The 24,475-nt window shown below is 43.5% G+C and overlaps 1 protein-coding gene across 1 annotated transcript in view; it reads right to left on the bottom strand.

Moving 5' to 3' along the window:
• The window catches only part of LOC138491456 (calcium-activated potassium channel subunit alpha-1-like), a 1,832,603-nt gene that overhangs the window by 1,326,896 nt on the left and 481,232 nt on the right, over window positions 1–24,475 (bottom strand). Inside the window, exon 9 of the mRNA XM_069617974.1 lies at window positions 13,948–14,042. Within this exon, the coding sequence (XP_069474075.1) occupies window positions 13,948–14,042 (95 nt within the window). The remainder of the gene's footprint in view (window positions 1–13,947; window positions 14,043–24,475) is intronic.

Genomic DNA, 24,475 nt, shown 5'->3' with positions numbered 1-24,475 from the left:
GCCATTTCACCAGCGAAGTAATGTCAAAGATGTGGTAGATACTTGGGGTCAAAAGGAAGCTACACATTGCTTACTGGCAAGCCTCAAGTGGTGTAGTAGAGATACAACAAAACAATTGTGAGCATATTAAAAAAGTTTGTGGCAGATTCTGGGCCAAGTTGGGATGTTCGATTACCTCTTGTCCTAATGGCCATCAGATCTACCCCTTCATCTGCAACTAAAATGTCATTGTTTGAGCTGATGAATGGACACAGGATGGTGCTTCCCCAGCATCTGCTTTACAGAACCCAAGAGCAGACATTGATCAATGCCTCCACGACTCATGAGTATGTTGAAAATCTAAGAAAACACCTTCAACATGCTTTTGCCTATGCTCAGCGAAATCTAGAGAGATCTGCAGACAGAATGAATACCCACTATGACTGAAAGACTACCATAAAAGAATACAATGTTGGAGACCGGGTCTACTTATACAATTTCCAAAGGAACCAGGCCAAACAGCGCAAATTTTTGCCTAACTGGAGGGGTCCTTTTGAAATTGTAGACAAAATCTCACCAGTCACCTACAAAATCTGCATCCCCAAAGGTAGTTTGGCAGAAGGGGGAAGATAAGTGGGTCCATATTAACCAACTAAAGTGTTGCCATCCTAGGCACACTCTGCAGCAACTGGAGGAGTCTTCTGGAACCCCAGAGGGGGTCACTCCAGCTCCGTAGAATTCCAACTATAAAATATTCCATATATAGTCCATAACTTACAACAAAGAAAATGTGTCCTGATTTATCAAAATGTATGTGTCCACCCCACTTCATTAATAGTGGTGGGGAAATGTCTACAAATATGTTTTTGCTTTGTCATCCTACGAGTGGAAACCATAGTTGATTGGGAACCAAGGAGGACTACCCAGGGACCGGGAACAAAGATCCAAGGGCCCAAGAGTATCGCTCAATACTCACATCAGGACTGGGCGAGGAGAACCGGTCGATCCACCCCTGATGGAGGAAAAGATGATGAACTTTGCCATTTTTTGAACCAAAAGAGATGAGACTGACATCCCAGTCCTGCGAATTCCCATTGATGGACGGTCAACGCCAAATCGCAAGGGGGGGAGCTTGTGGGATATTTTAAACCCACTAGTCCATGCCCTGCAAATTCCTGTGCACTGCTTGCATCAGAAACCTCAGAATGGCCGCTGGAAAGCATTATGCGCGCTAAAATCACCAAGAAGTGTGCACGAAAACCCGAAAAATAGGCAGCCAATCCACTTTTGCCTATGTCCGTGGTAAAACAGGATACCACTGCCAAAACCCATCATTTGGCTGCCCACAGAGGAAAATGAAACTATTTGAAAAAGCCATCCTGCATTGCAAGAGAAACACAGAGCTGTTTAAAAATTCATTTTTCCTTGACTGTGGAAAGTGCAAAAATCATGTTCCCAAACATCACAAGAGATCCAACCTCCTTGTTGGGTTTTAAACATCACTGTATATGAAGAATTCACCTAAGCACAATCTCAGCAGAAACTTAGTTGATCAGAAGAAAATCCACATTTAAAGATGCTTGCTTGGAAGAATATGTCAAAAAATGGCGCAGCACCGCTACTCGCCTGTGTCAGAAGCTGGCGATTACTTAACTTGTCAATTTAAACTGATACATTGAATCAAAGTCTGAAAAGGAAAGACTTGCTATCAGAAGCAATAGAGGTGGCTACAATTCAAAACTATATTTTAAAAAGGCTGGCATTAAGAGATTGGTGGATATATTTGTTAAAAATGTAATTTGTATTTTAGGACAAGACTATTTTAATCATTGTGTTAAAAGTTAAAACCAGCTACACTGGTCTTCAAAGACATTCCACACCTTCTCCCAAACAAAGGAATCTTTTCCCCTGCTCTCTGCTAAGGAACTGGCACAGAGTCGTGAAAGGAAAAGGGAGGATCACTTTGGCCTGTTGCTCTGCTAGGAGACAAAAGACTCCCTTTGACTCAAAGGAAATGCTAATTTGGGTGTAGGCTGAAACCAGATGCCAAAGTCAGAGAGGCCTGGGACTGCTCTCTAGCCCAGCCAAGACCTTGGAGGCGGAGACAAGCAGTTTTGTTTATTCAGAAAGCACAGACAATGGGCCTCATTACGAGTTTGGAGGTAGCCGTGCCGCTATTTGAGGCATGGCTGCCTCCAAACTCGTTCCAACTCCGGCCTGGTGAATGGCGCAATTAACGGTCAATTCCGAGGTTGGAGGGACCGGTAATTCCCCATTCACCAGGGCCATTCCCCATTCCTATTTGAGCCCCCATAGAGCTCAATGGGAAGTGGGAAGGTGGCAATAACGGTACCGCAAATTGCGGTACCGTTATTGTCCACGGTGTACCTTTGCGGGTCCCGTCCTTAACGCCTGCAAAAACCAGGCGTTAAGGAAGGACCCGCAAAGGGAACTCTTAGTAGGGCGGTAAGGGGTTACCGGCACCGGTGCCCTTACCGGTGGCGGTAATCCCTTACCGCCCACCTCGTAATGAGGCCCAATATCTTTTTGAAAAAGACTTATAGAAAATTGTACCGAACTGATCAAAATATGGAATTTAAAGGTTATTAAAATGAAAATGTTGCTCACAAGCAGAAACTACTCTGGAACTTGTGCGATATTCAGAGACAGAATTATCAAAATGTGGACTTTGTAGCAGTTGTGATAATGTTAAAAATATGAAATTTTACAGGAATATGCCCAGATGGTATGTGCATGTATGTGAAAAAACTGGTAACCGACCAAAAGCATGAAAAACTGTCATTTGTGAACCAAAGCTCTCCAGAATATGGGACTTTGACAGATGCGTGCCTTATTTAATTTGGGATGTAAATATGTAGTATTAGTAAATTAGTGATATTATAAATATGCTTTTTGTGAAAAATAAGATATACTGTACAGAAACAAAGGGGAGGGTTTTCAACCTAGACCATAAACATGACACATCATGACACACTGTTGCTTCTCAAATCAAGGGAGAGGACATTCTCTGACCTATCGGCTTCTTAGAGGGTTGGGCATAGTATAATCAGCCTGCCCACCCCCTTGAGAAATCATAAATAGGGCCTGTTGAGGGCACAGAGAAACAGACACATTTACCAATCAAGTGATCTGCTGGCAAAGTGCTCTGAAGGAGAATCCAGATCGAGAACTATCCAGACTCCAGAACTATCCAGACTCTAGAACCCTGAAGCAAAAGTCCCAATCCAAATAGCTGAACCCTTCTCAGCTGGCCTTTAAAATCTTGCAACCTGATTTTAACCACAACTTCCAAGGCGCATCACAAATCCAATAGCCTGGCTGCGCTGTTTTTTGCTGCTTCTTGCTGAGAACCCTTGTTAGAAAGCAGAGATCCAAACCAGTAGAGCAGAGCTGTACCCAGAACCCACCCGTCAGATCCAGTCCAGGAGGCTGTGCAGACCAGAGTGCCTTGCTGAGAGCAGAACCAAGCACCAGAATCCTATCCGCTGGCTAGCAGATTCCAGTCCAAAACCCTTGACCAAATCCTGACGTACCTATTCCATTCCAAAGCCATAGTTGTGAGTATTTAGCATAGAACTGGCCATAGCCATCTCTTAGTTTTAAGTAATCCTATCCAACCCATTCCAACATATCGAGAACTGCATTGTAGAATCTCTTTTGTCTATCCTGAATCCTTCTCTAATCCATATAATCCTGTGATAATTGTAGTGATAATCATCTTTGCGCTAATATATATTTGCTGGAGAAAGGCAAGCGTCTCGGCAGATAGAAACCATCCGGGGGGTGCCCCTGGATCAGTGGCTGTGCTGTCGTGTAGCTTGTGGCTCTATAGACTCCCTAGTGTAAGCCCATCTTTGTTTCAAATCTTTAAAACCTTATCTTTCATTTGAAATCTTGACTCTTTTGAGAAAAATCAACCTTTACTAAAATCTCTGTATCTTTTGAACCGTACATGCTAGGAACGAAATTTCTGTAATCGCATTTCTCGCGCGCTGAAATGTTTGCTGCGATTCTGCATTTGGCTGAATTTCATTCCATATAAAATTGCTATTTCTTTCATTTAACCTCTGAATTCAGTTTCCTATCTATTAATCATTGGACAATTATAGCCAGTGTCTACCGGAACCTATCCAAAGTGGCTCCCACTAATTTTGAATCCCATTTAGCGAATTAAAGTAATTTTAGCATTTTTCCCATTTATTACAAAATCACATTCAAAAGCATTTGACCTGTTTTAAAATCATTCCTGTTCTCTAAGCTTGCTGGGGAATTGGGATTGAACTGCATTGTTGATTGTATATTCCTGATACCTGTGTTCCCTCATTCCATCTCTTCATACTGCATATTAAGGGGGATTGAGTAGAAACAGGGGGAAAGAGTGACTACATTGTTTTTGATTGATTTCATATCAAGTTTTATTTCTGTGCTGCATTAATTTCATATCATTGCATTTCATTGAACCCACACAAAGTTATTCTCTGCTACATTATTCTTATCACCCATACTCCTATTGATTAAAGAGATTGTTGATTGTTGTGATATCACCCATTGCTGATCAGTGTATAAATATTAATAAGTGTGATATCTAGATATTACTCATATTCATAAACGTGTGATATATATATATTGTTCAATTCATCAAATAAATCTTTTAACTTTGCAAAACAACCTACTTCTTGGTTCAGTTAGACCGGGGGGGATTCAAAGAGAGGGGCGTTATATAAGGGTACATCGTCCAGAAATAAAAGAACTTTTGACATAAAAATATATAAATAAGGGTTCCAGCTGGGCATCTGACGCGAGGCATTGACTTAGTTGGAGTGCTGGGTTGAAACCACTTGCAGTGCTCCCACATAAATGTGCTTCTACTCCCTTCTGTCTTGAAGATATTGCAACATACAACATTTCTCATTAGATTAATGATAAAAGGTCAGGGTTTGCATAGGAGATTTGATTCAAGAGTCCTGTGTGCCCTTTCTACTTGTATTACATTAGGCAGAGTTTTAGAAGCCCTCGGTACAACGTCCAGGACATTCCCACATTCACAATTATCAGTAAGAGAAAAAAGGTGTAAATTGATCAGACACCTTTGCCTGCTGTCCATCACTTGGGGTTGCAGTTCTGTGTTTTCTTTGTCAATCTTTGCAAATGTTTCATCTCATCTACCTTTTCTGGAAATGGATACATACTTTTAAAGATTATATCAAGCACTGAGATAATGTTATGATAGGTCACAGCATGTTTTTGCTCTGCTGCTATGCTATGCTATCTTTACGATGCTCTTCCCAGCTTTGAAATACTATCCTCTCTTAGGTTTGGCATACTACACTGTGTCATGTTATGCTATATCATGTTGTGCGACATGCTGTGCAATGTTTCTTTGTAAGGATCAGTGTGCTTTTTTTTCTCCGAATTGAATGTATGTGTTAGAAATATACCTTCCATTTCCTTTTAGATGTGTGTCCTGGGTTCGTCCGTGTGGGCTTCCACTTCCTCACTCACAGCACCAAACCTAACCCTGTTCCACCCATGTGCTCTTCTTTCTTTATATCTCCCTTTCCAATTGAGATCTAGTAACCACATTTTAAATTTCTTGATTAGTTGTTGTTGTTTTTCATATTCATTTTGTATGTATTTGTTCTCAGCATCTTTTATTTTTTGATTAAATTGTCTGTTTGCTGGACTTTGGGACTTTTTAATTTGAACCCTGGAGTGAGTGAGCACTTTCTCTCACTCTCTCATGTGTTTTGACCTGATTTGGATTATGTGTTTCCTTTGTTTTTGGAGTCTGATAAACTCCATAGGCATCTACTTTTTGTACCGTGACACACACACCTTCAGTGCAGTCTCACAGAGAAATCCTTTAGATTTCTCATAAGATTTAAATACCTTTTCTTGGGTGAACTACAGTTCCCAAGAAAAGTAAAGTGAAATTGACTTTACTTACCTTTTCTCTTTGTAGATCCAGCACACACCATCTTATGTGGAGTGCTAGGGGGTTACTTAGCAGCCCTTTTTCCTATTTATGCATGTAAAATTGATTATGTTACCCTCACTATTTTAAATGGCTGGTGGCAGTGGTTAAATGTTGCTACAATTGTGCTTTCCTACCGAAGGCTGAATGCTGAGCTGCAGTACAGCACCCATGGGTGACCATTGTGTCAAAATGGCACTGGCCTTTTTTTTGTTTGCCATTTTCTGTTTGTGAGGTCCTTCTTGGGGTTTACTCTGCACGCCAAGCCAGTTATTACCCCTTTGTTCGTTTTGCCTTTGGCAGGCTTCAGTACTGAAACCCACCTCTGGCTCCAGTGTGGCTGGCAAGGCAGGAAGTGAGGGAGGTGCCCGAAACCTCCCAGTCCTTAGTGTCCAGGGAAACCTGAATGCACCCAGTCCTGTTTGGCTGGATGGCTGTGTTTGCAGGACAACCACTGTGCTGTGTGAGTGACAGCTAGGCTGTGCATGAATTTGAGAAACCTGCTTAAAAGGTGACACTTTGTCGACTGAAGACAGAGACGACCACTGGGAAGAACAACCTGATGAAGAAACCGTGACCAAAGCTTGCTGCATCATCCTGGACCATTGGACTGCCCAGTGAAGCCCTGCTGCTGTGCTGAAACTCCTTTTTATAATCAACAATAGAAGCACCGGAGAGGACGACTTCTTCCCTTGGGTTAGTGGGACCAACTAACCCTGAGACAAACTTTTCTGGAAGACCTTCCCCAACTGTCTGTACTTCTTTGCTGCTGCAGGAACCGAGTGCCAGGGGTTGAGAAATCCATAATCGAATGCAACCTCTGTAAGCAAGCCAAACACTCTAGGAAGCTCCAGATGACCCTCCAGAAGCAGGACGGCCGGAGCTAGAGTCACCTCCCCAGAGTGTAGGACTCAAGGAGTGAAGGAAGTCCAACCGGTGTGCTAGATCCGTGGTGGTGCTATTTACTGAGTGCTGAAACTGCAAAGTGCCGCTGATCCAAAAAAAGAGCCCGTAGCTGCCGCTGACCATCGAATTGCTACTGCAGGAGTACCCAGGCGTCCTCCCTCTTGTTCCCACGACTGAGGCCCAGGAACACAGGATATGCATTGCTGCAACCAGACAGGAGCCAGAGCTCGACCCTCTTCTTCTAACTAAAGGTACTGTTCTGACTTTGGGATACTTTCCTCATTGTCTGTAGCTTGATCTTCTCAGTTGAGACTTGCAGTAGCTGCTTTTCTAGAGTTTATCTCAGCTCTAACTTTCACAAGTGTAACAGCTTGTGACCTAAAGGGATTTTTTTCTACAACAAACTCTCGAACTTTGTGCAAAACCTGTACAATCTAAGAAGTGCCTCAGCTCCATAGACTTCGCTCCAATTGACTTTGCCTGTCCTACCTCCCTGCAGACTCTTGTATTCCATTGACTTTCATTCTTACTGCCCCTCTTAGGTGACACAATTGCAAATATTGCTAGGATAGGTTTTTATCTAGACTTAATTGGAATACTTAAAGTGCTCAAATGCTTTGAGAACCTATTTAACCTTATTTCATTCCTCTAACCTTTCCTTTCTACCAGCCTCTGAACTTGCAGAGTATACAAGAGATATTTAAATGCAATTACTGTCCTGGTTAGTGACTTCACCTCAGGGTGTAGGGAGTGTGATGAAGCATCTCTAAAGAGTATCTACTTACTTTGTGTCCATTCTGAGAAAGTATTTTGAAGTGTATTTAGGGGAGTGTAAAGTAGAAAGGATTTCTACTCTTTTTGGTGTGCATGCTTTTAACATGCCTTGGCTCATAATGACACCTTGTTATTGTGGAAGGCTTACAATTCTGTCCAGGGGTGAGTCAAAGAAATGATCATGTACTTACACATTTTGCACAAAGGACAGGATTAGGTTCACTAACACTACCTATGTTATAATTTGGTGCAGTATGAGAACTTTGTAGCATGGTACAAAAAGGAACTTTTTGCCAACATGATGAATTGACATTTTGCTAATTTTTCAAGATGTCATAAAAATGGCCATGGTGTATTTTTGACAGCAAACCCTCCCTGTTGTTAATATTAAAAAGTGTTTCCAGGTGTACAAGCTGCTCAGGACACCATTATTCCTGCCTACGATTCTGTTTTGGATCGTTTCACCTCTGTTTACAGCCTACTTTATATGGCTGGCTGGTTGGGGGGGGGGGGGGTGCTCCAAATCTAATGTCTGGGCAGCCTTGTGTTCATATTGTTTGTTTGCAGCCTGAAAAGCCCCCCTGCCCCCTCAGGTCCTCTGTCACCTGAGAAAGACTTAGTGTGTCATACATTTCTGTATACATAAAAGGCTGTGTTGTATTCCTTTGGTGCCAGAGAAGGCATAGTAACATAACTTACCATAACATAAAAGGTTTGCAGGCTATTGGCTATCTCTCCCTAGCTACCCTGGATGTCACACCTCCACCTTTTACACCCTGCAATGAACGCATCCAGCATAGGGAGCTTGGGTGTGTTTTTCAGTATGTACTAATATACTTCACTATACCTCCTTGACTGTGAAATAAAATAAAGTTTAGCACACGACACAGGAGTCCCACAAGGAGCATGCCTATCTGCCCTCCTGTTCAATCTCTAATTGACCTCCCTCCCACCAATAATTCATTCACACAACATCCTGTGTTACAACTATACTGATGACACTCAACTAATTCTAAAACTCCTGAACTCAAAACCCAACTGCCGACCTGACCTCGCCTCATGCCTCCTTGACATAGAGCTCTGGATGACCCAAAGCCACCTTCTGTTAAACCCCTCCAAAACTGAAATCATGATATGTGGCAACTCCGAACTTCTGCCACACCCACTACCCTGGCCATCTGCCATGGGCAACTCATCGACTCCCTCTAACTGAGTAAAAAACCTTGGATGCACCCTTGACTCTGACCTAACACTCTCAAGTCAACAACATCTCAAAGTCCTACCACCTTAAAACTCTTAGGTGCATCTTTCCATATCTCTCCTTTTCCAACAGACTCTCCGCGGTCCAATCAATTGTTATATCAAGACTGGACTACGCAAACCCCCTCTACCTCGGAGTCCACGCTTACCAACTGAATAAACTTCAAAGGGCACAGAACGCCGCAGCCAAACTGCTACTTGCGCTCGGCCCGAGAGACCACATCTCCCCAGCCCTTAAGTCTCTGCACTGGCTTCCAGTGGCCCGAAGGGTGACTTTCAAAACGTTATGCATCTCTCATCGAGCATTGCATAAAACCAGACCTCAATATCTTCAAGACATGCTAAAACCCTATCACCCTCCACGTACTCTAAGATCAAGCTCAGCTGGCCTCCTAGTTATACCTAAAACAAACTCAGTCAGGTTATGCGGATCATCATTCTCAGCCTTGGCCCCCATGCTGTGGGACGCACTCCCACCCCACATCCGCCTAACTGAAGATCTAATGTCTTTCCGCAAACTACTGAAAACTTGGCTCTTCCCCTAAAACGAACCTGTACGCAAACTAACCCAAACAGATTAACAGCATCTCAATGACACCAATCCAACAAACTACTAGATCTTGAATAACAATAAGACAAATAACAATACAACATCAAGATCCATGCGAGAAATCGACAACTAATAACCGCTAATGTAAACTAAAAGGACAAACAGAATAAAACGAGTAAAGTAGATCAAAGCAGTGAAGTGGATAAAAATAATAAATCATACGAAAAGAGTAATGTGGTTTAAATTAATGAAATGAATGTAATGAGTGCAATGCACAAAATGAAAATGGGCGAAATGAATATAGAGAAGAGGATGGAAAGATGAATACAAGAGACTGATGACTACACAGACAGATGACTCCGACTGTATGAGTGCATGGCATGAATGGAAAGTACAGAATAGACGATTCAAGTACATGAGACGGATGTAGTACATGAAATAGATAGAGAACACGGAACGGATCCAGTGCGTATGACAAGTGACATGGCCTGAATCGATAATGCATGATGAATGAACAAAGTGAATGGAGCGGATGAAATCATTAGAATGGATGAGCACGTGGAACAGATGAGTGCGCTGAGCACATGAATGCATTAAGCAGATGAGTGTGTAGACCGGATGAGTGTGTAGAGTGGATGAGTGCGTAAGTGCAGGGGAGTGTGTAGAACGCAGGAGTGGATAGAGCAGATGAATGTGCGGATGAGTGTAGAGTGTATGAGTGTGTAGAACGAACGAGGATGTAGAGCGGATGAGTACGTAAGTGCGGAGGAGTGTGTAGAACGCATGAACAGATTAGAGTGCAGAGCGGATCAGTGTATAGAGCGGATGAGTGTATAGAGAGGATGAATGAATATAGCGGATGAGTGTAGAGAGCTGATGAGCGCGCATGAGCGAATGCCTCTCTAGAGCTGATGAGTGCAAATAGCGGATGAGTGCGTAGAAAGAACGAGTGCATAGAGCGGATGAGTGCACAGAGCGGATGGGTGCGCAGAGCGGATGGGTGCACAGAACGGATGGGTGCGCTGAGCGTGATGGGTGCGCAGAGCGTGATGGGTGCGCAGAGCTGAAGAGTGCGCAGAGTGGAAGAGTGTGCAGAGCGGAGGAGTGTGTAAGAACGAAGGAGTGTGTAAGAACGGAGGAGTGTGTAGACTGGATGAATGCGTAGAACAGACTAGTGGGTAGAGCGGATGAGTGTATGGAGCAGACGAGTGCGTAAATGCTAATGACTGCATAAGCGAGGAGGGGTGCGTAAGTGTGGGTGAGTAAGTGGAGCGAGTGAGTGCATAGAGTGGGTGAATGCATAGAGCGGGTGAGTGCGTAGAGCGGGTGAGTGCGTAGAGCGGGTGAGTGCGTAGAGTGGGTGAGTGCATCGAGCGGGTGAGAGCGTAGAGTAGGTGAGTGAGTAGAGCGGGTGAGGGCATAAAGCGGACGAGAGCCTAGAGCAGACGAGTGCATAGAGCAGACAAGTTTGTAGGGTGGATGAATGCGTAGAGCGGATGACTGCTTAGATCAGATGACTGTGTAGAGCGGATGACTGCATAGAGCAGATGAGTGCTTAGAGCGAATGAGCACGTAGAGCGGATGAGTGCGTAGAGCGCATGAGTACGTAGAGCCGCTGAGTACGTAGAGCGGAAGGAATGGGTGAAGTATGTGGATGGAATGGGTGACGTATGTGGATAGAACGAGTGATGTATGTGAATAGAATGGATAACGTATGTGGTTAGAACAAGTGATGTATGTGAATAGAACGGGTGACGTATGTGGATGGAACGGGTGACGTATGTGGATGGAACGGGTGACGTATGAGGATGGAAAGGGTGACGTATGTGGATGGAACAGATGAAATATATGATGAATGGATGAAGTATGTGGATGGTACGGGTGAAATATGTGGATGGAGTGCATAAAACAACCTAGAATGCACGGAATGGATCGGAGTACATGGAACAAATTCGAATGCATTGAACGGATTGGAATGCATGGAACCGATTGGAGTGTGTGGAATGGATTGGAGTGCATGGGATGGATTGAAGTGTGTAGAATGGATTGGAGTGCGTAGAACGGATTGAAGTGCGTGGAACGGATTGGAGTGCGTGGAGCGGACTGGGGAGCATGGAGCGGACTAGAACACGTGGACCGAACTTGAGTGTGTGGAGCGGACTGGAGTGCGTGGAGCGGACTGGAGTACGTGGAGCGGACTCAAGTGCGTGAGCAGACTGGAGTGCGTGGAGCGGACTGGAGTGGATGGAACGGATTGGAGCGCATAGAATTGCGTGACTTACATGGAATGGCTTGGAGTGCATGGAACTTTTGAAAGGGCATATAACCCATCATATCACATCACCACGCTTACTCTCTTCTTTACACCACCATTCAACTAGAACACAGAGATACGATACTATGACACCATTCGGTATAGCTGTTCTCATACCAACATCTGCCTCATACTCCCCATCACTCTAACTAAACACTGCTGGTTACACACCCCCCAGCCAAGCGTTCTCCTCAGGCCTAACACAGCCACAATCGGTCTGGATAAATCCTGCCAGAACGAACACACACCCTTGATCTCTCAACCACCACACCTACCGCTAAGAAGCAGCTATTACACGAATGCCACACCAGCTGCACACATATCCGGTGCTCACACCCAACTTTGACTCTCTCTACTCTCTCTACTGACTTGAACTCCGGTTCCCAAGGGCGTTCAACCTACCAGCACCTTCAGACCATACCAATGGTACATTAGGTGCTATATAAATGCAAAGTAACATAACATAACATAACATAACATAACATGACGTGACAAGAAGCACACTCTTAGTAATTACCTTTTTAACATCGATATACCAGACCTGTTTAATGATGCTGTACTAGTTTGACCACTCCATCTCATGACATCTGTTACCAACAATATTCACCTTCATAATAAACTACTATGTTGAGATGTGACAGGTTATAAAAGCTTATTATGACATCTATTGATCCTGCTCTTCCTGACTTCCTCGAGGCAGACAGCTAGATCGGTCATTAGCTCTGTATTTTTTACGGTTTCTCAGATTTTGCCAAAGGTGAGTTGCTTGTGCATGGTCCTGGGTATCCTCACCTCCAGACTTGCTTGATCTCTCACTCTGAGCAGCCATCTCCTTCAATGGGCCAACGATCTTAAAGTTAAACTTCTAATAGAACAACCAACTTAACCATAACCACAGAGAGTCTTTTATCACATGTGTGTATATAAATTGGGCATGTCACACATTTAAATGATCCCCGCCAGGTGACACGAAGAAACAAGAATGGGGAGTTGGAAAGTTTCCGATACATTTAAACCATGATGTCTTATTGGTCAATCAGAGTTAACAAGTTGATCACATGGATCCAAATCAAAACAAGCCCAAACCCATGTACTTTTCATAGGTATTAGAGCATGTTTGGAAGGTGCTAACCCAACAGAAAGCTATGCATGTTTGCACTAATTATGTGTATAAGCCCCCAATCAAGGTACAACGTCCTTTCATCGTGGGGATGTTTTTTCGCAGGGTTTTTACCGTGATTTTTTTGCTAAAAAAACTCATTGAATTTTTTGGGGGGGTTGGAAAAATATATATGTATTGGGTGTGAGTGTTCGAGGATATATAAAAAAATCTGCGGCAAAAAAGCTCGGGGAAAAACATCCCGCAATGAAATGACATGGAACCCCAATCAAAGCCTCTCTGCTGTTGTTTTCTCAGGATTAATTCATAAGTTAAAGGATACCAGCTGGCTCTTCCTTAAATTCTGTAACTCCTTTGTTTTCTCCATTCATCTTCTTTTTGCCTATTCATCCTTGCAATTGTATTTTCTGAACTCAATCAACAATGTCTTTCTATTTTTTCTTTATCTCCATCTCACAATTTAAAATACACCTAGCATAATGAACAAGTTCTTCACTAGTCCATTTTCAGTCTATTATGACTCCTGCTGAATTTGGTGACCATTTTAGGCATACTTTTTTTCCTACAAGGCTCAGCTAATAACAAAGCATCTATTTTGTTTCTATTCTGAACCTCACTTGAACCTCCCTCTTCTTCTGTCAGGTAGCTATGGTGGGTGGGGGTGGGGTGAAGGATTGTTGAATCACAGACTGGTTTATGCGTGTGATGGGAGAGTGGGAGAGGGGTTCATTGTCTCAGTCCTCATAGTGAATTTTGCAATGACATGAGCATAGAGGCAACCTCTCCAGATAGGATGTTTTCTGAAGTAGTATGTGGCACTGTTCTGAGCATTCACTTTCTGCCACAGAATCTCTCTATTTAACTGATAATTCTGCTGAACTACCACTACGGTGTGGAGCAATTACTTATCTAGTGCCTATTTTTCTCTGTCTCTATAGAGTTATTTTATGATAGAACCTGCTGGGACAGACAACAATAACAACAAAATCACATTTCAACTTTACAAAACAATCAAACTTAATGATTCAAAAATGTACTTGATAACTTACTTTTTTGATCTCACCAGAGAATAGGCACGTGAATAATATTCCTTATAACTCCCAATAATGAGCATTATTTCAGGAACAAATCTTGCATAGAGAGCCTGTGGAAGATCAATGCTAACCATTAGAAAAGAGTAGCGGTACTTGGAATGAGTACAACAGGTGGCAAGCTTCAGAGTATTAGGCAATGTGGATACAGGGGTGTGATCTCGGGAACCACCTCTTGCTAAGTATTAAAGTATTAGGGATACTTAACAGGTGGGAATGTTTGAAAGGTTTGAGTTTTCATTGTCATTTACAGAAACACAACACTCTAAGGTTATCAATGGATCATGATTGCCAATCTCTTGCTGCAATGCACCAATAGTCAACAGAGGCAGGCAATGGAGTTCACTTTTGCACTAGGCATGCAGCAGTCCAAATGTCTATTCTGAGATGCTTAGTGGGGCCTTCAGTATGGCTGTTATCCATAGTACAGGGATTAAGGACCAAAAGCCATTTACATTGGCTCCCAGTCCAATTATGAGTGTATCCTGGAAACTGGACTAGACTGTAGTCTAGGTCCAGTGGCTTATGAGGCTGGTTTGTTGGGGCTGGGGTCATGGTCGTGCATCATGCTCCAGGCAATTCAACCACGACTTGCATTTCCAGCATGTGCTGCTCAAAGTGATACAAATCAGACAAATCAGCATGAGCTGCAAATAATATGTTTGTTACATTGATACAGTGCATTTGTAAATGTTAAAACAGGAATTGGTAATAACTTACACTGAATGCTGAAACATCATGAAACATATTTAATTATTACAAAAATATAAATTTATTGAAAAATGTTTCCTAAAGGGACATGTTGGTTAAGGTGCCATAATAATAATCTGTGGAATTCAGTGAAACTGTTTCTTGAAGGAGTTTTATGGTTAAGTTGCTTCAATAAAAACCTTTCAAATTCAGTGAAAACACTTTCTTCAAGTTGATGGAGGATAGCACAGGGGAATCGCGCTGGTTTTGGAAGCAAGACCACGCAGAGCAACAGAAGTTCGAATCCCGGATCCATGCTTAGAAACCTATGAGGCGTGTTATAAAAAAAACAATGAAATTAAAAATAAAGGGACTGTGAGGAGTTAGGAATTAGACACGGTGAGCTCATGTTTAGGTTATAAACTTTTATTTAAAATAGTAAAAGGGTTGGATGATGCCTTGCTATCCCTAATCTAGGAAGTGTTTCCCTACCTCAACCAAAACTAAAGGTACTGTCCTTTGTCAAGATGTCCAAAGCAAAAATAAGTCATGTATCTGAAATCCTATCCTGACCCTCATACTTAAAACTAACTCTAAGGTGCCATGGATATTCGAAAAAGGGTAGGTGTGAGCACCAGGAATGTGTGGCTACCGCACTGAGGATTGCTTCTCTGTAGTTGGAGCGTAATTGCAGCCGGTTGTAAAATTCCAAGATGGCCGGCGAGACTTTGTAGAGGGGTTGGGGATTTTTTCCAAGGTAGGCGCTGTACATCCAGTTCATATAATGTAGAAAACTTCAAATGTTGCAGTTACAAAAAGTCACAACCACTTTGTATTTTGTATAGTATTTTAATGTTGCTTGTGTGCGACACGTGTTTCGACCACTTGGAGGTCTTTATCAAGGCAATTGGAGAATGTGGAAGAACATGAGTGTAGGGTAATCGTGATACCTGGCAACTTAATGGGCACTGATTAGTGCTTCTGAAATGTGGAGGAAGCTCCAGATAGCTTCTGATTCCTTTTTCACTGTGTTACAATTTGGGTGCGGGTTCCAGACACGCAGATCACCTGGTATACTCTCCTGCCAGGTTCTCTTTCCACCTTTATAGCCATTCACAATCTCAAGGGCATGGATCTTCCATGAGATGCTCGTCTAACTGTAGTTTACTAAACACCTTGACTTTGCCTGGTATACTCTCGCGCCAGGACTTCTATGCAGCCGTTCAAACACTCGGTTGCAGTTTCTTTGCAAACACTTAGTTTCAAGTGTTATACTCTCCTGCCAGAACCTCTGTACAGTTGTTTTTCCTTTTATCTAAAAAATAACATTTCCCCAATGCTATCTTATCAACCCTTGTTTAACAAGGTTTGTGTTGATATGTGCTTCTTCCTTCATACATTGGGTCTCTGCACCTTTTCTCAAACCATTCACATTTACTTTGCTTTCTCCTTTCGGATATGGATTACTGACCCAGTTGTGGCATAGTACATACATCTGTTAACTTCTTCACAGGCTTCACTTGCGTCTCTCACATTAATTACCGTTAATTACCAGGTTTCCCTCATGTCTCGCTGTGTTAGTTTTGCTCAATCTGTTGGCACAGTGTGCATCCCATTAGCCACTGTGCCTTCGCCATTCCCTTCTCTACCGTGCACAGTTCCTGCTGACTCTTCCTCTCAGACAGCAGTTTTTCTGTATTCAGGTTCCTCATCTCACTATCTGCGTTCAGTCTCACGTTGCTTTCTCCAGCATGCATTTTCTTAATATTCCAGGTGTCAGCACTGGCCGGAAAACAACTCACCCGTTGCAGCTCTCCCACGTGTCTGTTAGGTGCAGCAGATTTAAAGTTCCTGACATGACTGAGAACCTTCCAAATACTAGACTGCTCATTTGGTTTATCGATCGTAGTCATCTACATTGTTCTGTCCCTCTTTCTCCTCTCAGTTTTTTGCACATTGTTAATTGTATGATGTTGAGGAGGCTGATGTTGGACTCCATTGAGAGTAATCATTACTGCTCCATGCCTCATGCTCATCTCAGTTATTGACATATCATTCATTAAGGTGGTCTTGGCAAATAGTTGAGGGAGAGTGATTCAATATGCCATCAGGGCATGAGGAAATTAGAGTAACATTCCTAAAAGGTAATGGTGGCTATGTGACTTTCTCCAATGATGTCATGTTATCCCCTGAGGGTTGCCTCCCTTATGTGGTTCTCCCTCATATAGCCACCCCCATGGGCAGAACCAGGTACCAGACTTCCATCCCCTGGCCACATGGGGAGACGACAACTCCTGGGAAAGAAGTGATGACATAATCAGATTCATCACATACCCTTGCCCTAATGCTGGTGGCTCTATTGGGAAATGGGAAAGGAAGTCTGCGTTCCCACGGTCTCTTCCTTTTCAGTGTTCTACCATGAAACAATAGGGCTGCATATCTTGGAACCAGCACATGACTTGCTAATTAGTGTCTCATCCATCTTAAGGGAGAATGGCCAGTGATCAGCCTAAACCTTCTGCCAGTCAGATGGTATTTTAAATACAACACTGCACACTTTATTTCTAGGGCCTCAAGTTCAACGTTGCCATACTTCTTTTTTCTAGGGTATAACTTAAAACTATTATAAAGCATCAAATGCCATTATGGAATGCGTCTGTTTGGAAGATAAATTCTTTATCAAAATGGGCTACTTTCAGAATCGGCTCACTACACAAGATTATTTTACTTTTGTCAAAACGGTTTTTATATTCAGGATTCCACTTTATCTTTTACGTTTCTCCGGTCTTGAGTTTATCATTGAGGCAGGATGTCATAGTGGAATAACTGGAAATGTACTGTCTATAATACCACACTAACAATAGGAAGGCTCTCAGATCTTTCTTGGCCTTGGATACTGGGGTTTCTTTCACAGTCCTCACTTTTCCACTTTGGAGTTGAACAAGTCCATTTCCCACAAGGAAACAGAGATACTTGACTGCTGACTGTGTCAAGTGACATTTTTTGTCTTGGCGGTAAGGCCAATTTTCCTTAAAGCTACGATGGCTGAGTATAGATTGTGCATATGTTCCTTCCATGACCTGCTGTGATTAATAATGTCATTGAAGTAAGCTCCAGAGAAAGCGGAATGTGGCCGAAGGACGATTCCATTATCCTTTGAAAACTCACTGGTGCCCTGTGAAGGCAACGTGTAACACTTTTGCGAAGGCTGTTTTCTCCTTGTCCTCTGGATTTACAAGTACTTGCCAGTATCCTTTAGTCAGATCGATCATGGAGAGGAACTGTCATGGTCACAGGCCCCAGAAGACAAAAACCACACCATCTAGTGATGGAAGCAGTGGGTCACTTAACTCACTTATGTCCCTTTGGTACCCATAAACACAGGGGCCCTGGCTGGACTGTCTACAGGCTCATATAGAGATGTGAGCAGGAACACTTTATTCCAGTGCAAGAGTGCTTTTACTTTATTTCAGTGCAGAAGTGCTTTTATTTTACAAGAACTTTACAGGAGCTGGAAACCTTTATTCCAGAGAACATCCTCATGTGCTGACTCATCGGGTATGGCTCCCTAGACCGGGTCTTCATGTGCTCACTCATCGGGTGTGGCAGGGTGTGACAGGAAGGCTGAACCTGGTGAGCGTGGCTTCAGAAGCTCAGCTATATAAGCTGCTCCATCCTTAAGGCCGGTGCTTCGCATTACTGTGCACTCGCTGCAACATGACGCTCACTGCCGCTTGGACCAGTTTACTTACCTTTGAAACCAGGCGTTCTCCTACATACTCATTTCCAGGAAACCGCTGCTTCATCGCTTAATCTGCAGACTCATCTCCTGACATCCAGTGATCTTGATCCCGGCGCCGCAGCACCACACTCCGCATCCACGAACTCGGACGCTGTGAATGTGAAGAAGAAAAAAGTCAAGGTCAGAACATCCGTCCGAGGGCAGTGCCGCATTTGAACCCTGCGCACCCCCTATTTAACAACTTACCAGCTACTGTACCGCTGCAGCTCCGTTCCTCATTCCCTCCGGCTGCCGCCTCGAGCGCCAGAGCTTCTGCTGGGCTGGCAACATCATCTGCAAGGGAAGAAAGCAAAAGAGCAAACATCAAAAGTGGAACGGACAGCAATACTGGACAACAAACTTTACAATACAACAGAAACAGACGAGGAAAGACAAAGGCAAACAGGAACACTTACCTGAAGTATAGTGGCTTTGTCGCAGCAGGACTGTACTACCACGTGCAAGGGACCAGTGAAGGAACTCGGTCCAGATCACACAGGTGCCCCTGCCAGAAGCAGCAGGAGGGAGCGCTCACCAAAGCTAATCAACAGGTGAGCTTTCCAGGGACAGCGCATCCCATGGGTATCATGGTTTGGGAGAAGGGGTCTGGAAGGGGATCAGGTGCACAAACTGGCATACTCATGCCCCCTATTCTCCACGCAGGAGCAGTCCCAAGCTGCATCACCTATTACCACCAGTCACCACATTAGCGCAGAGGGCAAAGTCGGACCAGTGCGACCTCACCGCAGGGAGGGCTGCAACCGTGCCCCAACGCCTCCGCAGAGACCAGGTGAGCGTAACAGGAACACAGCAGCTCCCAATTGATCAATCAGGCCCTCTATCGTTGGCATAGGAAACCTATCCAATTATTACACTGCATTCACCTTTCTGAAATCGATGCAACATCTTCACAACCGATCTGGCCTGGCAACAAGTACAATCGGGGAGGATCGAGGACTCTGTGATTGCTCATTTATATCTGAATTCAGCATCTTTTTCAACTTCCTGTATAGCTACTCCTTTTCTTGCCTAAGGGATATGATATGGTTTCAAATGGACAATCTTCCCCTGGGTTGCGTGAATGTAGTGAAAAAAACACTTTTACTCTCCCTGGTTCATCCTTAAAGCCATCAGTAAACTGTTCTAAAAGGTCTTGTAGATGTTATCTTTAGGTTGGTGCTAGGTGGGAGGAATCAGAGTATTGTTATTTGGTGTCCAGTGATGTTACCGTATATAAAATAGAGAATAACATTTTAACACATATAAAATACAGAAATATACTGGATTTTAAAAGAAATACATTTATGGGGGTAGGGTAAGGGGTTAAATCTGGTGAAGAGGGGTTTGGGTGGGATTTTAAACAGGGGAGTTGGGGGGAACACCCCAAAAAATGTTTTTGTTATTATGATTCATTAAAATGTCATTCTATAACTTTTCATTCGGTAAAATCACAGTAATACTTTTTATTTGACTCTTCGCTTAAGAGACTAGTCAGCAGCATGGTTGTGTTTTCTAATGGATCCTCTCTCCGTTCCTTATGATATATTTTTGTCATATTCCGCTTGTCTCGCTGGGATGCTCGATAGTCGTATGGCCCAGTCTGCTCAATTACCTCATAAGGTCCATGCCATCTGGACAACATTTTATTTTCAGACATTGGTAGGAGAACAAGAACCTTCTGCCCAATAGAAAAAGAGCTAAGTAGAACCCTTTTTTTCATGAGAAGTCTTTTGGTTTTCTGGAGCTTTAGTCAAATGGGTTCGAACAGTCGCTCTCACAGTGGCCATATGTTCTTTCAATATTTGCACAGTTTGTGAAAGTGGTAGAAGGGCTTCCCCTCTCAAAGACATTGTGTGTCTCCCTACCATACATAATTTCAAAGGGTGAAAATCCTGTGGAGGATTGTGGTGTCTTCCAGCCCAATCTATCATAATATTCCAAGTTTTGCCATGAGCCTCAACCAATTTACGAATAACATGTTTAAGTGAGTTATTGAAATGTTCCACTAATCTGTCATTTTGTGGGTGGTAGACAGAGGTCCTAAGAGTTGAAAGGTGTAGGATCCCCTTCACTTCAGTCATTACCCGACTCATGAAGGTAGACCTTTGATCCATTAAGATCTCTTTCGGGAAACCAACTTGTGAAAAGAATGGGATGAGGTGTTTCAAAATCTATTGTGAAGTGTTGTTACATAAAGAAACATCCTCTGGGTATTGATTAGCATAATCTACGATTACTAAAATGTACCGATCCCCAACCTCGATGTCTCAAGTGGTCCCACTATGCCCATCCTTCTGCGAGAGAAGGGTACATAAGTGATGGGCCAAGGTTCAAGCAGAGTGGGCTGAGGTATTTGAGAGCTAGTCTTTTGATGCAGGGCACATGTGAGTATGAAGTTCTTCACATTGCCATTTATTCCAAGCCAATAAAATGAGCTCATTATTTGGCCCTGGGTCTTGGTTGTTCCTGAATGACCACCTGTTAAATGGGAGTAGGCAATTTCAAGTACCATCTTCTTATGACTTTTAGGGACCATGATCTGGGATCTAGGACTGCCATGGAACTGGGATTGCCACTGTAAAGTAGAGGAAGGGATTTGGACCCACTCTACTGAATACAAACATAGGTCAAATACCATGCACGATGGAATTCCTTCCACTTGGGAGGGTCTACAACCACGTTTTAGCTCACTGCACCCTTCACAGAGGACACATCCATTTGTATATCAGTCTTTGTCCCACCCACAAGGGCATCCCAGCACTAAAATGCTAAGCAATTCTCCTCTGAATAAGAGTACCATCAGCAACCCCAGACATGCGTTTGAGCCTTGTTGGGCCTCCTCAGTGAGTTGAAGCTGAGCATCTCTAAAGCACCGTGAACAAGAGATCCACATCTGGATTATCTTGGGTCACTTAGGGTGAAATCCCAGGTTTTACAAATTCAGCAAGGGTGTGGGATCCCCTCTACTGAAAACGAACTTGGGTCAAATATGCTGTTATATGGATTTTCTTCTACTCCGGAAGTACTACAAACACATTTTAGCTAAAAGCACCCTTCACAGAGGAGTAATAACCATTTGAATATCAGTCTTTGTCCCAGCCACAAGAGCAGTCCAGCACCAACATGCTAGGCAATTCTTCTCTGAACAAGAGTAACATCAGCAACCCCAGACACGTGTTTCAGTCTTGTTGGGCCACCTCACTGAGGTGAAGCTGAACCTCACTAAAGAAAGTGAGCAAGGATTCCATGTCACGATTACTCATGGTCACTTAGGGATAAAACCTAAGGTTTACAAATTCAGCAAGGGTGTGGGAGCCCCTCTACTGAAAACAAACATGGGTTGAATTCCCTGTTCTATGGAATTTCTTCCACTTGGGAGGGTCTAAAACCGCATTTAGCTCACTGCACCCTTCATAGAGGAGACATATCCATTTGCATATCATTCTTTGTCCCACCAACAAGGGCAGTCCAGAACCAAAATGCTAGGCAATTCTCAGCTGAACAAGAGTACAATCGGAAATCCCAGACACGTGCTTCAGCCGTGTTGGGCATTCTGAGTGAGGTGAAGCTGAACGTCTCTAAAGCACAGTGGATTACCCTATGTCACTTAGGGTTAAACCCTAAACTTCACAAATTCAGCAAGGGTGTGGGACCCCCTCTAATGAGAACAAACATGGGGCAAATGCCTTGTTCTGTGTAATCTTCCACTCAGGAGGGTTTACAACCACATTTCAGCTGACAGCACCCTTCACAGAGGAAAAATATCCATTTGAATATTGGTCTTTGTTCCACCCACAAAGACAGTCCTGGACCAAAATGCAACACAATTCTCCTCTGAACAAGAGTACCATCAGCAACCACAGACATATGTTTCGGCCTTGTTGGACCTCCTCATTGAGGTGAAGCTGAACCTCTCTTAAGCACAGTGTGCAAGGGGTCCATGTCTGGATTAAACCTGGGTCACTTAGGGTTAAACCATAATAATAATAATAATAATAATAATAATAATAATAATAATAATAATAATAATAATAATAATAATAATAATAATATACATTTTGCAAATTCATCAACGGTGCAAGATCCCCTATACTGAGAATGAATGTGTGTCAAATACCCTATTCTATGGCTATTCTTTCACTCAGGAAGGTCTACAACCACGTTTTAGCTCATTGAACCCTTCACAGAGGAGAAATATCCATTTGCATATCAGTCTTTGTCCCACCAACAAGGGTAGTTCAGCACTGAAACGCTAGGCAATTCTCCAATATACATGACTACCATCAGCAGCCCCAGACACGTTCAATAAACAAGTCTACCATCAGCAGCCCCAGACATGTGTGTCTGCCTTGTTAGGCCTGCTCGGTGAGGTGAAGCTGAGCCTCTTTAAAGCACAGGGAGCCATGGGTCCACATTTGGATTACCCTGAGTCACTTAGGGTGAAACCCCAAGTTTAAAAATTCATCCAGGTTGCTGTAGCCCCACTACTGAGAATGAAGATGGGTCAAAAACCCTGTTCTTTGGAATTTCTTCCTCTCAGGAGGGTCTACATCCATGTTTTAGCTCAATGCACCCTCACAGAGGAAACAATCCATTTGCATATCAGTCTTTGTCCCACCCACAAGGGCAGTCAAGCACCAAAATGCTAGGCGATTCTCCTCTGAACAAGAGTACCGTTAGCAAACCCAAACACATGTTTTGTCCTTGTTGGGCCTCCTCAGTGAGGTTAAGCTGAAGCTCTCTAAAGCAAAGTGAGCAAGGGGTCCACGTCTGGATTACCCTGGCTCACTTAGGGTAAAACCACACGTTTTACAATATCAGCAAGTGTGTGGGAGCCCTACTATTGAGAACGAACATGGGTAAAATATCCTGTTCAATGGAATTTCTTCCACTCAGGAGATCTACAAAAACATTTTAGCTCACAGAATCCTTCCCCGAGGAGAACTGTTCATTTGCATATCAGTCTTTGTCCCACCACAATGGCACACAAGCACCAAAATGCTAGGACATTTTTCTCTGAGCAAGAGTACCATCAGCAACCCAAAACACTTGTTTCAGCCATTATAGGCCTCATCAGTGAGGTGAAACTGATCCGCTCACAGTGAGCAAGCGGTCCACGTCTGGATTACCCAGGGTCACTTAGGGTGAAACCTCAAGTTTGGCAAATTCAGCAAGGGCGTGGGAGCTCATCTACTGAGAGCAAACATGGGTCAAATATCCTGCTCTATGGAATTTCTTCCACTCAGAAGGGTCTAAAACCATGTTTTATCTCACTGCACCCTTAACAGAGGACAAATACATTTGCATATCCATCTTTGTCCCACCCACAAGATCAGTCCAGCACCTAAATGCTAGGCAAATCTCCTCTGAACAAGAATACCATCAGCCACCCCAGACACGTGATTTCAGCCTTGTTGGGCCTCCTCAGTGAGGTGAATCTGAGCCTCCCTAAAGCACAGTGTGCAAGCTGGGTTGAACGAGACTGACATGAAAATGGATATTTCTCTTTTGTGAAAAGTACAGAGAGCGAAGACAAGGTTATACACCCTCCTGAGTGGGCACCTACCTATATAGGAGGTTATTTGGCCATGTTCCTTCTTGTATAGGGGCTCCCAGACCTTTTTGTGAATTTTTAGGAACTTTGGTTTCCCCCCTAAGTTACTCAGGGTAATCGAGACGTGGCACCTTGCTCGCTGTGCTTAGAGAGGCACAGCTTCACCTCACTGATGGGGCCCGACTAGACTGAAACACATGTCTAAGGCTGCTTTAGATGCTCTTCTTCAGAGAAGCATTGCCTATCATTTCGGTGCTGGTCTGCCCAAGTGGGTGGGACCAGACTGATATCCAAATGGATTATTTCTCCTCTGTGAAAAGTACAGTGAACTAAAATGTGGTTGTGGACTCTCCTGAGTGTGCACATACCCAAAGAGCAGGTTATTTGGATGTGTTAATTCTAGGTAGAGGGGCTCCCAGATCTTCTTGGGCCTCTGCAAAGTAGCCCATGTTTAAGAAGGA

Source organism: Ambystoma mexicanum, chromosome 10 (genome assembly GCF_040938575.1).
Source record: "Ambystoma mexicanum isolate Mex_15411 chromosome 10, UKY_AmexF1_1, whole genome shotgun sequence".
NCBI classification, from domain to species: domain Eukaryota; kingdom Metazoa; phylum Chordata; class Amphibia; order Caudata; family Ambystomatidae; genus Ambystoma; species Ambystoma mexicanum.
This window is presented reverse-complemented; position numbering and strand designations above follow the sequence as displayed.